This window comes from Polistes fuscatus, unplaced genomic scaffold, assembly GCF_010416935.1.
Source record: "Polistes fuscatus isolate 324 unplaced genomic scaffold, CU_Pfus_HIC Scaffold5, whole genome shotgun sequence".
In the NCBI taxonomy this organism is placed as follows: Eukaryota; Metazoa; Arthropoda; class Insecta; order Hymenoptera; family Vespidae; genus Polistes; species Polistes fuscatus.
Genome location: NW_025113129.1, coordinates 6453837 through 6468910, shown reverse-complemented (window position 1 = coordinate 6468910; position 15074 = coordinate 6453837). Strand labels below are relative to the sequence as shown.

Sequence of the window (15074 nt, the reverse complement as noted above, 5' to 3'; positions counted from 1 at the left end):
ATGACTTGGCTACCTCATACTGTTATTATTTTTAACAAATTTTATTATTACAAATCGAATATCACTGAATTATTAATCATATCAACATCGAGGAATTAAAATACGATAATAAATATATATATTATAATATATATTATATTTGTAGCAAATAGAATAATGGTAACGAAAGTCAAGGTGTTAACGCACAAGAATCGCTTGCACACACATTAGTTAATTAATTAATTATTTAAAAATAAACATCAGAGAATTAAAAATCGATATATTTCAATAATATTCCAAACGCTGACTATTATACTAGTAGAGTGTTATCCATAGTGAAGCATCGACCACAGAGTTAACGCATTATTAGCTCTACTAGCCTCGAATTCTATTAATTATGGCCGAGTAGGTGCACCACGATGAGCGATACGTACTTTCGTCGGGGGAGAGGCATGATCGCGCCAGATAGAGATTCAACGTACATAAATAGGCGATAGCGCGTAGATATATAACTGCAAACATGCTCACATACATACATACATAGATTGCATACGTATGTAGAGAAAAGTGGCTTTCTCTCTCACATAGCGTAGAAATCGATAAACAGCTAACGATAAACGTCTTTATTACGGTACTGCGGACTATTACCATTATCCAAAGTGAACATTTAACCAAATGAACTTTGTGAACATATTGGATTCTAGCTAATATTCCTTTTGAATTTTTGTTTCAAAAGACCCAAAAAGATGGAAATAATAATTACTAAACCATGGAACACTCTTAAGCAAGAAATAATTCGAAAGATTTAGACGAACCTAAACCTGTTCCAAGAAGAAGCAAAAGAGAAAAAGAAAAGAGAAGAAGAACCTGTTAAGAACATCAATGTGAATGTGAACGTAAATGTGGGACACACCTGTCACGTAACGTTTCACCTTCAAGAATAGAAAGATAGCTAGCTAGCTTAACTGGATAGATAGATAGATCTTTTTTGCCTTTTTCTTAACGACCCACCTTCGATTCCGAAGTTCTCCAATTCCTTTGTGAAACTCATACGGAAAGTGAACAGAATAGGGAGAAAGGGATCGACATTGTACATATTCACGCCCAAGACGTTACATGCACGAGTATATAGATGGATAGACTGAACAGCTTTAAATGTATGGGTGTGACGCGTTTAAGGGGAAAAGCCGTTAAACGATCTTACGTAAGTCGAAGGGATTAGCTAAGAGCCAAAGAGAGATGAGAAGAAGGAGAATCTCGAACAAACGAACGAATGAACGAATGAACGAATGAACGAATGAACGAACGAACGAACGAACGGGCCATTGTTGCGCACTATTACACCGATATCTTCTTCCTCGAAGTCCTGCGAGCTGTGGGAACGTGATTTTTGCGCTAAACGCTCCATCGCCTCGAGTTATCACTACGTAATAAAGAGATAAGAATGCTGAAATAGTCGTTTAGGAGTTACAGCTTACAAAAAGAAAGAAAAAGATAGAATGAGGGAAAGAGAGAGAGATTGTGTTCGAGTATCATTTGAGAATCACGAATAAGTCTGTTAAATGTGCATTATATTATTTCCTATTGTTACAGAAAAACATAATAATATTACTCGAACATCGTCGTTAACGATAATATAACGAGGAGATAGAGCCCCTACGTGTTAACAAAACTCTATAATAAACGTAAACTTTCTTGTTTACCGAAGTATCGTACCATGATTTATCTCGCGGGATAAAGAAGAAACAAAATGTAAAACAAATCGAACATAAAAAAGAAGAAGAAGAAGAAAAAGAGAAAAAAGAGAAAACATAAAAAATTAATAATAAAAATACAAAAAAAAGGAACGAAAGAGTAATTAAATCTTGACGCGTTAAGAACGGCCCCAGCTTTGAGATTATTAAAGTTCGCTTTTTCAAAGTTTTCTACTTTAATCCTGCTACTTTTTCCTACCCTGCTAAACCTTCGTGAAGAGAAGGAGAGAGAGAGAGAAAGAATGAAAAGGGGAAAGAGAATCCAAAAAAAGGAAGAGAAAGAGAGCATTTTACTTCGAGCGTAAATTACGTTAATTGTATAGAGAAACTAACGCAACCCTAAGGGAATTTTTCTTTTGTTTCATATAACGTATAAACGATATAGAAATTAATTAACTGGCATAAGAGATATTATATGGATTGGGGATATAGTTCGCACGGCCTATCTATCATAACTGGGTATGTTGCAATCGTCTACCACAAACTAACTTCTGCGTATGCATTACGCGCGCCTGCCTTTCTAGTTGCATCGGGGAATAGAGATTGTAATTAGGCCACTGCTCCGTTATACTCACAACCACCATGTGACGTAACCCACATTCTTTTTTTGAATTGTTTTACTCCGCACGCACGTTGTTTAAAACGCCTACGTATACCACATTCTCTTTATCTCGATGATATTCATCTAATCACCATTTGAAAAGTTACGAAATGAACTAACGAAATTTAGATAAAGAAACTTAATAAATGTGGCACGATACTTTAATGGTAAAATCGTGACGTGTATCGAATCGTTTCTTTGATACGAAAAATACAACGTTTTTACCACAAACCTAATAAGCATAAAAATTGCTACGTGACGACACAGTGTTTACCGAGGAACGTTTTAACATACTGTAAAAACATATCCGATACTCACGTGTACATAAAGCTCTACGTATACGCGTTTTCTTTGCATAAATAGAATGATTATTATTTAGCAAAAGAACTCGAGAAACTCCTGGGTATTTAAACTTAATATACACGTATGTACATTTCGAGATTATTGAGAAAGGAAATATTTTTATCTAAAGCATTGTTTCATTTTTTCTCTCGTTTTTAAAAATTTAATTCTATACATTTTTATATGTTTGAATATACCGCAGAAATGAAATTATACTAGCATAAAATACTTTTTATTATTAACCACCCGATGAAAAAAGAACCTAATGAAGTATTGCGTGTAACGAATGGCAGTTAACTACATCAATGAATCAATCAATTCTATTTTGGATGCAATATAGAACTATGTGGTTACGTTTAGCTTATAAGGGTAAGCTCAGAATTTATAGTTTCCGAATTTTTTTTAAATTTTACACACTTCGTTTAGGACATTACATTGCACCGTACGAAAGGGTGCAATACTTAATTGTTTTCAAGATATCGAAGAAAGAAGTTTTACAAACATTTTTGTATACCAGCTTTTTTTCCTTAATTTCTTTATTCTACAGTATGTTTTTATTCACTTTATTCTTTTTTCTAGTATTTCTTTTTCTAAAATAAACTGTAAAATATTCTTTGTTCCATCTTTTTAGAGTATTTTATCATAATTTTAAAGAAAATATAATAGAAACAAAAATCAAAATTATTCATTACACAAGTGATAATATATGTGTTATATAATTTATTATTACTAATTCGGATAATTAAAATCGGAAACTATAAATCCTGTTATTGCCCTAGTCAAATATATATGCTACCGGAATAATGGGAAATCCGGCAATGTTAGCAATACCCCGGCATTGTCATCAATGCAAAGCGTTTTTTGACAAAGTCGGAAATGTATTCATATTTCTCACATTTCCTAGAAATTCTTGAGAATGACAAATGAGTAACCGGTAAAGTAAAAAACCAGATATAAAATATTTCGTTCTAAGCCTATTTATCTTCCGATACGATAGGCAACAAAAGATACAGATTTTCCGCGGAAATCTCTATGAATATCGGTCTAAACATAATATAATTTTCACCTACAATAAGTAAAAGTGGGCCCTACATAATAGCAATCAGCCTATTGCTTGTGTGTGTGTTGGGAGCGGGATGTGTGTGTTGTGGGGGTTGAGTATGTCTGTGTGTGCCTGTTGCCCGATAATGTATTATTTTCAATATTGCGTAAGTAGCATTTGATGTTCTATAGAATGCCTAAGTATTAAGTTTAATGCTTAGGAAAAGTCCGTAAAAATTCTTCTATTTCCAACTTTGTCAAACAACGCTTTGCATTGAAGACAATGCTGGGGTATTGCTAACATTGCTGGATTTTTCACTATTCCAGTAATATATACATACAATTATAAGCTTAAGTGTTTTCACAGACACATACACACACGAATATTTCATTATTTTATTGATTAAGCTGAACCATTATTAGAAATATAAGAAGATTTAAACGGAAATCATACACTTTATTTATATCTCGAGCAAGGAGGAAATTATATTAGAGATTATAAGATTATAAAGAATAATTTTAATACCAGGATAAAAAGAAATTGAGAACTCTAAGTTCCGAACAAAATTTTAATTTTAAAATTTTCAATTTTAATTTATGACGTATTAAAAATAATCTTTTTTTTGAATTTATGTGAAAATAAATAATAAAAACGAAACCAAAAGGGAAGAAAACAAGCCTATTACATCGATCGATATATGTATGTATATATAATATATTATACATTATTTTTTTTCATAATTTTATTTCGGTCTTTAATTTCTATGAAAATCACGGTAAACGTGCACGCGAAGTCAAGGCCTAAGAGTTTAATGCACAACACGATTACATCATTTTTACTGGAAACCTCTTTTATGGTCCAAGGTGAACACGAGTTAAGTTACAACCGCTTGGAACGAAAGGTGCTGCTCTTTTGTATAATTGTGACCTTAAACTTTCCTCCTCCACTACTTTCTTAACTCACACGTATGCAATTAATCTAATTAATATTTAACATAATTTTCGGACTTTCTTATCTAGTACATACATATCTTATAGAGCTAAGAAACATAAATATAGTAGAATTTCTTGTTATGCGAAGAAACAAATATGAAAAGTATGATTAAAAAGAAAAATACAAGAAAGAGAGAGAGAGAAGTAAAAAATATGCGTGAAAATCAATAAAACGTGGTATCACATAAATATCTGATTTACTCCGTTAACTTATGTTAGATCAATGAACGTCATGCCTATTTGTTTTACATACTCGTAGAATACTGTCAAAGGACGCTCTAGCTATCGAACAAACTCGTTCACTGTTTTCTCTATTGCTTTGTATGTAAAGAAACTTTTTGGACAAAAAAATCTACACTGGAGAAGCTGTTTTGCATGGTAATCGAATTCCAACGATGTATGTACGTACTATCACTACCATCACCTTCACCAACACCAAAACCATCACAACAATGACGACGACGACCACGACAAAGTATGGATGCATGTATTAGGTATGTATAGATATATATATACACATATATATTTATATATATATACGTATACGAAATGCATAGGCGTTCTTTCTACCTTTTCCGGATACGAATTACATTCGAAAATTTATCAACCATAAAGCGAAATGATTTCGTTTTGGATGGTATCCGTTGTTGCTAACTACGTTCCAACCGGACCTTTTTCGGCGTTAGAGGAAAAAACAGAAAGAGACAAAAACATAACAACAAAAAACCCAAAAAGAATTTGCCATCTAGCGATTTATATCACACTTTTAATCTCGTAATCGAGAAAGATATATTACGAGCGCGTTGGGGAATGATGCCATCTATGCACGTCGTTAACCCAAACCTACAAAAGCTTTCACGGTAATCTCGAAGCTACCGACATTCTCGAATCGTAAATATAATCACGATGAAAAATGCTATTTTACTAGACAATTCTTCTTTGCGTGTTACGACAGCTATAACTTGAAATAATTCCAAAAAACTACTAAAACGATTAAGTACTAAAAAGAAATGAAAGAGATAAAAAAGCTCGCGAAAGATTTATTTAATTTAATTTTCGAAGTAAAAACAGGCCGTTCAAACCGTTCCAACCGTTCCACAGGTGATTTTAAATATCAATTATTCTTTTTCGAAACATTTAAGCTAATTGTTTTTATTTAGATTATAAAATTTAAAAATCTAGAGACTTTTGACTTCACTCTGTGTTATGTGACCAATATAAATAAAATTTATAAATTTACTATGTCGTTTCTCTTATAGGGATTTCAATAATAACAAAAATGCTCGAAAATGTGATAGGATAAAAAATATGGACATATCAACGTATGAACATTTTAACTACAAATCCAATATGTAATTTCGTCATTCCTCGTAAAGGATGAGTGTTGATGCATTGAAAGAAATAAAAATCAATATCCATGGTTTAAAAACAAATATCTCGTTCCTGATTCAATATATAAAAATAAATACATACCCACATATATGAATGCGTTAACAACATTTTATAACATGATATTTTTTCCAATGTTTGCAAAAGGAAATTTTTATGAAAAGACATCGAATTCATTAAAACATTATTATAAAATTATTATAAAAATTTTATTATAAATGTAATTATAATAAAAACATATGAATGAACGAAGCAAATAAAAAAAAAATATAAAGCGAAGGAAATGATTCGAGCACCGTACCATTGTTTTCATATTTTTACGGTAAAAAAGATAAAACGCATTACATTCCGCTTTCTGTTCAGATTGAATGACTAAATGACGGAGTGTTTAAGTGACTGAATCACTAAATAACCAACGATCATATTCATAAATTTGCTTGTCAAATGGTTCTACAACATATACACAAATACCTGAATTCAAGATAAACACGATATACTCTATCCCAAATTTCATAATACTTTATCAATTTATCTATTTAAAAATAAGTTCTTGTTCAACGCATTTTCGTGAAAGAGACATTTCAAAAGGGAGATAAGCGATATCTACTAACGTCTACGTTCAAAAGAAGATTAAAAAAAAATGAAATAGTATTAAAAAAAAATTAAAAAAAAAAAGAGAGATAGGGAAAAAGATCGACTCTCAAAGCAAACGGGAACTCAATGATTCTATGGGTTTGCTTTTGAACGAGCCTTTTAATGTTTTCAATACACTTATACCATCCTAATACATACGTACTTATAAAACGCACGCCGTTAAGAATCGAAGTTTATTTGAGAAATACTTTTGGAATAAGCGCACGATGAAAACTCGATTATGCTTATCGTTTCTTTCTTTATCTACCTGACATTTTATTTCTAATAACTACACAAATAGTTCAAAAGTAATTATGAACTTTTTAGTGCATATAATATCTAAATAGACAAAACAAAATGTATAGTAGTTTATACCACAATTTCCACCCAATTATTTGCGTTTAAACTCTATAAAAAAAAAAGTGCAACTACAAAAATAGACGTACAATCATCACACATGTATATGCATAATTGATTGCGAGTTGACCAATAATTTCGACACTTTCATTAATTGATATTTAAATAAACAACGAGAGTATTTACTAATTGGTTAATAAAACTTTCAACAATTATTGGTCAATTGAATATAAAAAATAAAAAACATCTTCAAGGCTATTCGAAAGATTGTTACACTCATAAACATGAAATAATCCGACATAAATGTGAAACGAAAGTAACGACGGTTCGATCGGTTGGACGTATTGGCCGTGACCTTGATGATAAAATACAGTAGGGGAAAGAAGAGAAAGAAGAGGAAGAGAAAGAGGAGGAGAATGTGGAGGAGGAATAGGAGGAAAATGAATTGAAAAAAGACAAAGCGAGACTAATAGCCATCGTCGTTGTCGCCGACGTCTTCGTCGTCGTCGTCGTCGTCGTCGTCGCGACGTAATGTCGTCGTCATCGGCGTCAACAAGAGCGTCTTCGTTCGTTCGTTCATTCGATCGATCGATTTATATATCCACCATTAAACTCACACTTTCTTTCTCTTCCTTTCTCTCTCTCTTTCTCTCTTTCTCTGTCTTTTACATTTCCATGATGTCGAATACGTCTCCTAAACCGTCTAAATCGATGACGATTCCATAACTGCTCGCTGCTAAAGCTACCTTTTCTCATCGATCCTACACGTTTTTCCTTTACTTTATATTTATACCTATCCCCAACTGATTCTGTTCCCACGTATCTGAAAATTTTAATGACTAGTCGTAAGTATTCCTTTTTGATGAAACGACAACGGAAATAATGCAAAACGTTTTTCTTTTTATGTAATTAAATTTACCATAAACAAATTCGACTGATTTTGACTCGAATATGATGAAGATGAAATAATTTTAAATTCTTTATTTTTCTTGTATTGAAAAAAATAAAATAAAATAAAATGGTAAATCTAATAAATATATTTTTTCATAACAATGTCGAAGTTATAACACTGTTACTTCGAATTTTCAATAATACAAACTTCGACTCAAAAAACAATACGAGTGAGCATAAGCATACGTGAAAACTATATATAAAAGAAAACGATACGTAAACTTTCGAGAAGTATGATCAAAGATCAAACTTTCTGCATACGTTTTATTATCATCTCTTTTTCTGTTGTTTTTTTTTTGGTTTTATATTGTATATTCTTTAGGATATATGAAAAAACGTCAATGTATGATTGAATGTGCATGCACATGTGCACTATATATGCATATATATAGTATCAATATATACGATCATATTCTTATTGTTAGTTACATACATATCTATATATAGGAATGTAATATATACAGAACGAAGCTATAGTTACGATAATACCATACGCGAGTCAAACGAAAACGACTTTCTCCATCTTCTTTATCATTTATTCCATCATGCCATGACTTCGGGAATCTTACACACGAAGGGAATAGTATTACGTGGTCGTAGCGGTAAACTTACTCTGACGATTCTCGGGCATAATCATAGATTATGTTATAGTTATATCGAGCTCGTACCTTCTTCCATTTTATTCTATACGTGAACTCTCACACGCGAACCAAACGAATCGAACGACGAGTAGGTACCGTTTCCTTTTTACTATCTACGTCGCAACAAACACCATAACGTTCCTCGGTAAAAATGATATTTCCCCCATGGCTATCATCTTTTTATTTATTTATTATTTTGTTTAAGAGAGATAAAACTGTGTATATATAAAATATAAAAGAAAAAAAGAAAGGAAACACACTATGAATAAAAAATTCTTTAAAACGAAACTTTATTTTTCAAATTACTGATTTTCCTGGCAAACCGTAAAACTAAGTTAGGCTTAACCATCATAGTAATAAAAAAGCTTTCAAGAAATATACTCTTTAGTTTTTTACAATCTATTTTATACATTAAATTTGTAAACAAATCGAAAATAAGAGATAGAAAAAAATTTTAATATATCTCGAATATGTCTTTGATACTTAAAAATATATGATTCATATATCCAACGGAAACCATAGAGGACTAAAATAAATTCTGTATATCATGGCATATTTTAAAAATAACATCATTCGACGTTATACAAGACGGTGATTAAGAAACGTTTGTTCTTGAAAACAAAAACAACTAATTGATGAAGAAAACGATCAACAATTAACAAGTTCCAACATAAATACCACTGTCCAGGTGCGCGCGTAATGGCGTCCAACCATTGGAACTATCTCCAACGATGCAATACATGTATACCAAGATACACGTGGAAAAAGAAGACTTTTTCTTTCTATATCAGTGAATAATATTTTGTTCTAATCTTTTTTTTATAATAGGTAGGTAACAGCGTGTCGAAACATTACAAATGACTTTACTAATTATATGTTAACCGTTATCTTCTAACGCCATAAGCTATCTTCGATTAATTGCCTTGAGTAAAACCGAAATACATGACTATATGCGTTCAAAATTATAGAAAAAAAAATTAAAAAAAAAAAATAATATTAATAAAGAGAAAAAAAGAGAGAAAAGGATGTAGACGTTTGTTAGCACCTTGAATGATCGTTGGATAGAGCAGGGCGAAGATCCAGAGGAACGACGACATCGTGAATGCTGCTGGTTTCGTTGATTTCGCGCACATCACCAAACTCTCACTGTTTATCTTCTATTTCTTCCTCCTCTTCTTACTTTTTCTTTTATGCTCGTGTAGAACTATATAACAAACGTATATTTTTTCTCTATGTTCCCCCCAACAATAGGTAGAACAAATTTCCGTTGGTCAGAAGTATTTGAAGAATAATTAAAATAAACTTGTTTGTTTACTCGATCGATCACACCAAATTTGAAATAACAAAACCGAGGCGCGAACGATGATTATTTTTCTTTATCTTTTCCTTATATCTAGGAAACAGGAGCTCGTAATTAATATTTAATTTTATTCAATAATATTTATTTGAATAATTGAAACAAAATTGGAGTTGATTTATTATTAGAGTTAAAGAGCACACGAGATAAAAAGATTACAAGTCGATCGCCACAGTCGAATCACGACCGTAGAGCTCGGCGCGCGTAGACCGTCTGCCGCGCGCTTTACTTTCGGTCCGCTTCGTGAGACATCGGTTTTCAGCCGAGAACGACCGAACACCTCCGATAGTGCTATCTCTATCGTCTTTACCGTGTACCCCACTTTTGTGCCTCTAACTTAACTAACCTACGATTACACACTCACGCACGCACGCGTTGTCTCTCTCTTTCTCTTTCTTTCTTTCTTTCTTCGGAAATAATACATACTAACGGCTACCTTTCTTCTCCTGTCCCCTCTTCCTCTACCCGACCTCCTCTTCCTCCTACATTTCTTCATTTTCATTCTTCTTATTCGTTCTACATCTTTCTGGGCAACGGATAATACATATTTTTTCTTTTTATATGAAGGCATATAATACACTCGACCCTTTTATAGCATGCTACCATGAAAACACAGTTTTGATATATAACAGGGTGCAAAAATTGCGATAGTTCTTCCACAACATGGTATTTGTATAACACGATTTCCATAGAGCTGATGATGCTATATACTGGCTGGTTTCTCGAGGTAAATATTACATTATTACAAGAAGTTTCATTAGAAGAAAGTTTTATTCGTCGAGAATTGTCGGATGAACTAATGTATCTATCCCGTTTTCTTTTTAAACTCGCAAATATGTATCAAATCAATTTTGAATACCAACTCTCGACGATTAAGCGTTTACCTTTTTCCTATTAGAATCTTTTATTATACTCAACAAGTTTTGATCGAAAAATGTTTATTTAAAAATTATAAAAAAAGCCGTTCACTTAAAAAAAATGTTATCTAAGAATTAGATAAAAAGAAATTTTTAATTTATCTAAGAATTAGAAGAATCTTAGAGTGTGAAGCTGAACATGTCCAGGTTGCTCTAACGTCGCAGGTAAGTATGCTCGTATAAGTAAAGAAGGCTCGCGTGTTTGCGTTCGACGGGACACGAAATTGTTATCGCGATATGAAGGTAAACCGGAGAAGCCGGTCAAAGATATACACGAGAAGATAACTAAGAGAGAGAGAGAGAGAGAGAGAGAGAGAGAAAGATAGATAGATTGATAGAGATAAGGAAAGAGAGAGAGAGAGAAAGAGGAGGAGAGAAAGAGGGAGAGGGAGAGGGAGAGAACACAGAGCATAGCATAGCATAGATATCGAGATATTGTAGAACGAGCGACATGTTTAGGCCAGATGCGAGCGACACGGACGCGATTGGGTGCACGTGTAATCTCTGCGCGTTATGACTAAGGTAGATAGAGTAAGAGAGAGAGAGAGAGAGAGAGGGAGAGAGAGGAGGAAAAGTGGGAGGGTGAGAATGTAGCTTCCTATCGACGTTACGTTGCAGGCTCCTTATATATACGATAGTGTACGTGACCGATGTGTAAGAGCAAAACTACGACCTCCTCTAGGTCGTCTCCCTTACGTGAGGACGTGCTACGTGACGAACCATGCGAGAGTAGTGAAACTTATCGAGCTTAAGATAACGAGCCTAAGGTCTTTTGCATCTCATTCCTATGCTAATATTTCGATACTATCGATATGTGCTCTCCTCTCGTCATAAAAATACCGAAGATCGATCTATAAGATGATTCCTTTTTCCTTTTATTTTTTATTTCCTTTTATTTTCCTTTTTATTTCCTCGCAAAGTTAGGAATTCTTTTTTGTAGGCAAAATAGAAAAATCAATTAGAATGTTTTATCTCGATAGATCGATTATCCAATTCTTCGTTTAGATGAGTTCATTGCAATTTACATGGAACCAAACTTCTGATTGCGGTCAAGCGAGTACTCTCATACTACCACTATCACTACTGCTGCTGCTACTACTACTACTACTATTATTTTATCGTTTATTTCTCTATCGCGGCCGAAGGAACGTTTCTATGGATTCTGCTAATCGAGTTGCGCCAAGCTCGTGTACTTTTACGTATATGTGTAATCGTGTTATCAATGTAGTCGAACTTACTCCCCTCTCTCTCTTTTACCTGGTCCTTAAAACTCTGTTCATAAACAAGACTGATTGTAATAATCAAATCTAGAAATAATAGATCACTTAAATAGACATGATAGAATTAGAAAAGAGATTTAGAAGGATAATTTTGTAAGAAAATATTTTCATAACACTCATGTTTTAAAGTATTACTGTTCTCCTACGTTCTTTCATATATCCCCTGCAAATAGGCAACCATAGTTACAGAATTGCAATATACTTATATTGCTATCCACAGACGCTGGTCGATAAAATTCTATATAATTATCTTATTGTTACAGCCTATATAAAAATTTTTACGTTACTTTAATTTATTTTTATTGTTTTTAAAAAGAAATTAAAAATAAATTAATTACCATAGAGTCGAAGATTAGATAGTATTCTAATGGTATTCTAATTGACACATTTCAGCCATGTCCCTTTCAACTCTCGTCGTGCTTGTTATTACCATGATCAAACGTCTGAACGTGCATTCAATCAATATGGATTCATGTCGTCTGAATACTTATCCATTACTTTGATTGACACGGAGCTTCTTTACCGATCGAATTGCTGGTAATCCTGATGTAAATCTGTTTTTGCATGTCGTTCAATTTCAAAGCGCGTATGCGCGACTTAGACGCAGCTGTGTTGTGTAAGGCCTATTGTAGAAAAAAAATTCTTGTCTCTATGCTAATCATAAAAAACTTTCTAATATATTTTGTTGATAAGCACATTTATAAAATTAGTTTATAACTTTCATTAATTTTAAACGTAAAATATTGTTTATTTATTTCAATTTCTCATGAATAATTTTCTTTAAATATTATCTTAATAGATTATACGCGCGAGTACAATATATGTTTACTTAGAAATTAATTAATTAAATTTTAAAAATCGATTATATAATGTAATATTCATGTGAGAATTGAAAATGAATTTATTGGTAGTACAATATAATGCATGCATAGAAAATTGTTTTAATTCATAAATCATATGATAAAGAAAAAGATATCAAGATTCGTTTCGCGTGACAAGACAAGTTTGTTGTAAAAATGGATTTTTCGACTGGTCTCGTTATGCTAACCGAGTTGCAGTTATCCCCTTAGCTTCTGCAGATGCTCGCGGAATGGCAATTAGCATTCTCCCTAACGCCTTCATTTATCTTGCTACTTCCAATTTGTGGCCAAGGGTTGATTGCCTGCATATTTTTCTTTGTCTAATGTAAACGACACGCACTTATTTTCATTTTAAAATGAAATTTACTTACTAACGAACACAAGGAAATAATATATTCCAATGAATATTTTTTATTTAATTTAATCAAAAATTTATTATAATATTAAATTCAGAAATCAATTTTACATATACGATCGAATTCGAAGCTTCAAACATTTTAATTATTTATGTTCGATTATACGTATACAATACATTCTCTCAAATATATGTATGCACTATGAAATTTTATCTTTCCCAATGCCGAAAGGCATATTTTCCAGTGCGAGGTAACGAGAAATGATACGACTCGGTTAATTGCACGGATTTCGCGTATAATTCGAAATTGGTATTAAAGGATTAGCGATTATTCGACGATCCTACCGTTAATTTCGAATCACGTAGATTTTCTATAGTTCGGAATCGTTCGCAAGACAACATAACAGATATGAGAGAATAGATGTATTGATCGTAAAGGATCGATAATAAATCAAAGCGAATATGCGCGATTGATTTTCGTACTATCTTCCTAGTAATGTCGAACGGTTAGATTATGCAATGGGATCCTTGATTATATCCTTGATTATATCCTAGTTAGTTATTCGCATAAACGATGATTTAATCAAAACGAACAAAAAAAACTAAATATAATCCAATAATTCCTACTATTAATAATCTGATCCACTAATATTCAGTTCTTTATAAAAACAAAGAAAAAGATCATCGTTTAAGAAAACATTCGGAGAGTATATTACAAGATATTTTTGCTAACTTTTCACAAAGCAAATCATGTTTATTTTCCAAATTTGTCGGACATTAATTATTTCTACCTAGTTGGCCAGTGCGGAGTTGATTGACACGACCGCAGACACTGAATTAGAGTTCCTCATGCGCATTGAGTAACGCCGTTCCATTGGAAATTGAATTTCGATGACAAGCACGAAATATTAATGGCCAATGCACCTCTGCCATTACATAATATCTACTTCGGCATAGTTAGAACGCACCGATAGAGATATCGAGCGCAATTGTGAAATAATTGCACGATCATTATGATTATTAGAAAATATCACCTCGATAAGACAATTATAAGGGCAAAAGAGAGAAAGAGAGAAATATTTATTTTATTTCAATGATATTATCAACCATCTCTAATAATTATTTTAATCACACGATTAAATAATTCTAATCAAGTTGAAAATGAAGCGCGCGTATTTAAACACAGAGATAAAACACACACATTAATACGTTATGATCCTACGAATTTGTAAAAGCTCTAATCGAAGTCAAGGATTAGTAATGGATTTCGTATTGGTAGCACGCAAATATGTACGCGCTTACACACAATCAAAGCGGAACGCGTTTGATCTTTGGAAATTCAATACACCAAGATAGAATACGTATAATAGATACCTAGATACGATTGATGTTATTTGTTCGTCGATCAGTCAGGACGCGAATTAAGTACTTATTTAAGATTCAATTTTAACTTAAACAGATGATTACTCTTGAGACTTGGGGAAATTTCGTCTCCCTTTCTCTTTCTATTTTTTTGTCTCGAGAAAGAGATTTTCAAAACTTTCTTTTTGAAAATTCGATTGTACTTTACGCGAAAGTTCGTTGCACTGCAAGAAAACTTACTCTAATTCCTGAAAAAGATTAG

General features: G+C 32.6%; 1 protein-coding gene across 5 annotated transcripts in view; it reads right to left on the bottom strand.

The window, feature by feature from the left end:
- The window catches only part of LOC122522427 (fasciclin-3), a 240718-nt gene extending 230469 nt beyond the window's left edge, over positions 1 to 10249 (bottom strand). For all 5 annotated transcript variants that reach the window (XM_043643517.1, XM_043643519.1, XM_043643518.1 and 2 more), the window contains exon 1: positions 9727 to 10249. In XM_043643517.1, the coding sequence (XP_043499452.1) occupies positions 9727 to 9814 (88 nt within the window). In that variant the 5' untranslated portion in view covers positions 9815 to 10249. The remainder of the gene's footprint in view (positions 1 to 9726) is intronic.
- Between the last annotated feature and the right edge of the window lie 4825 nt (positions 10250 to 15074).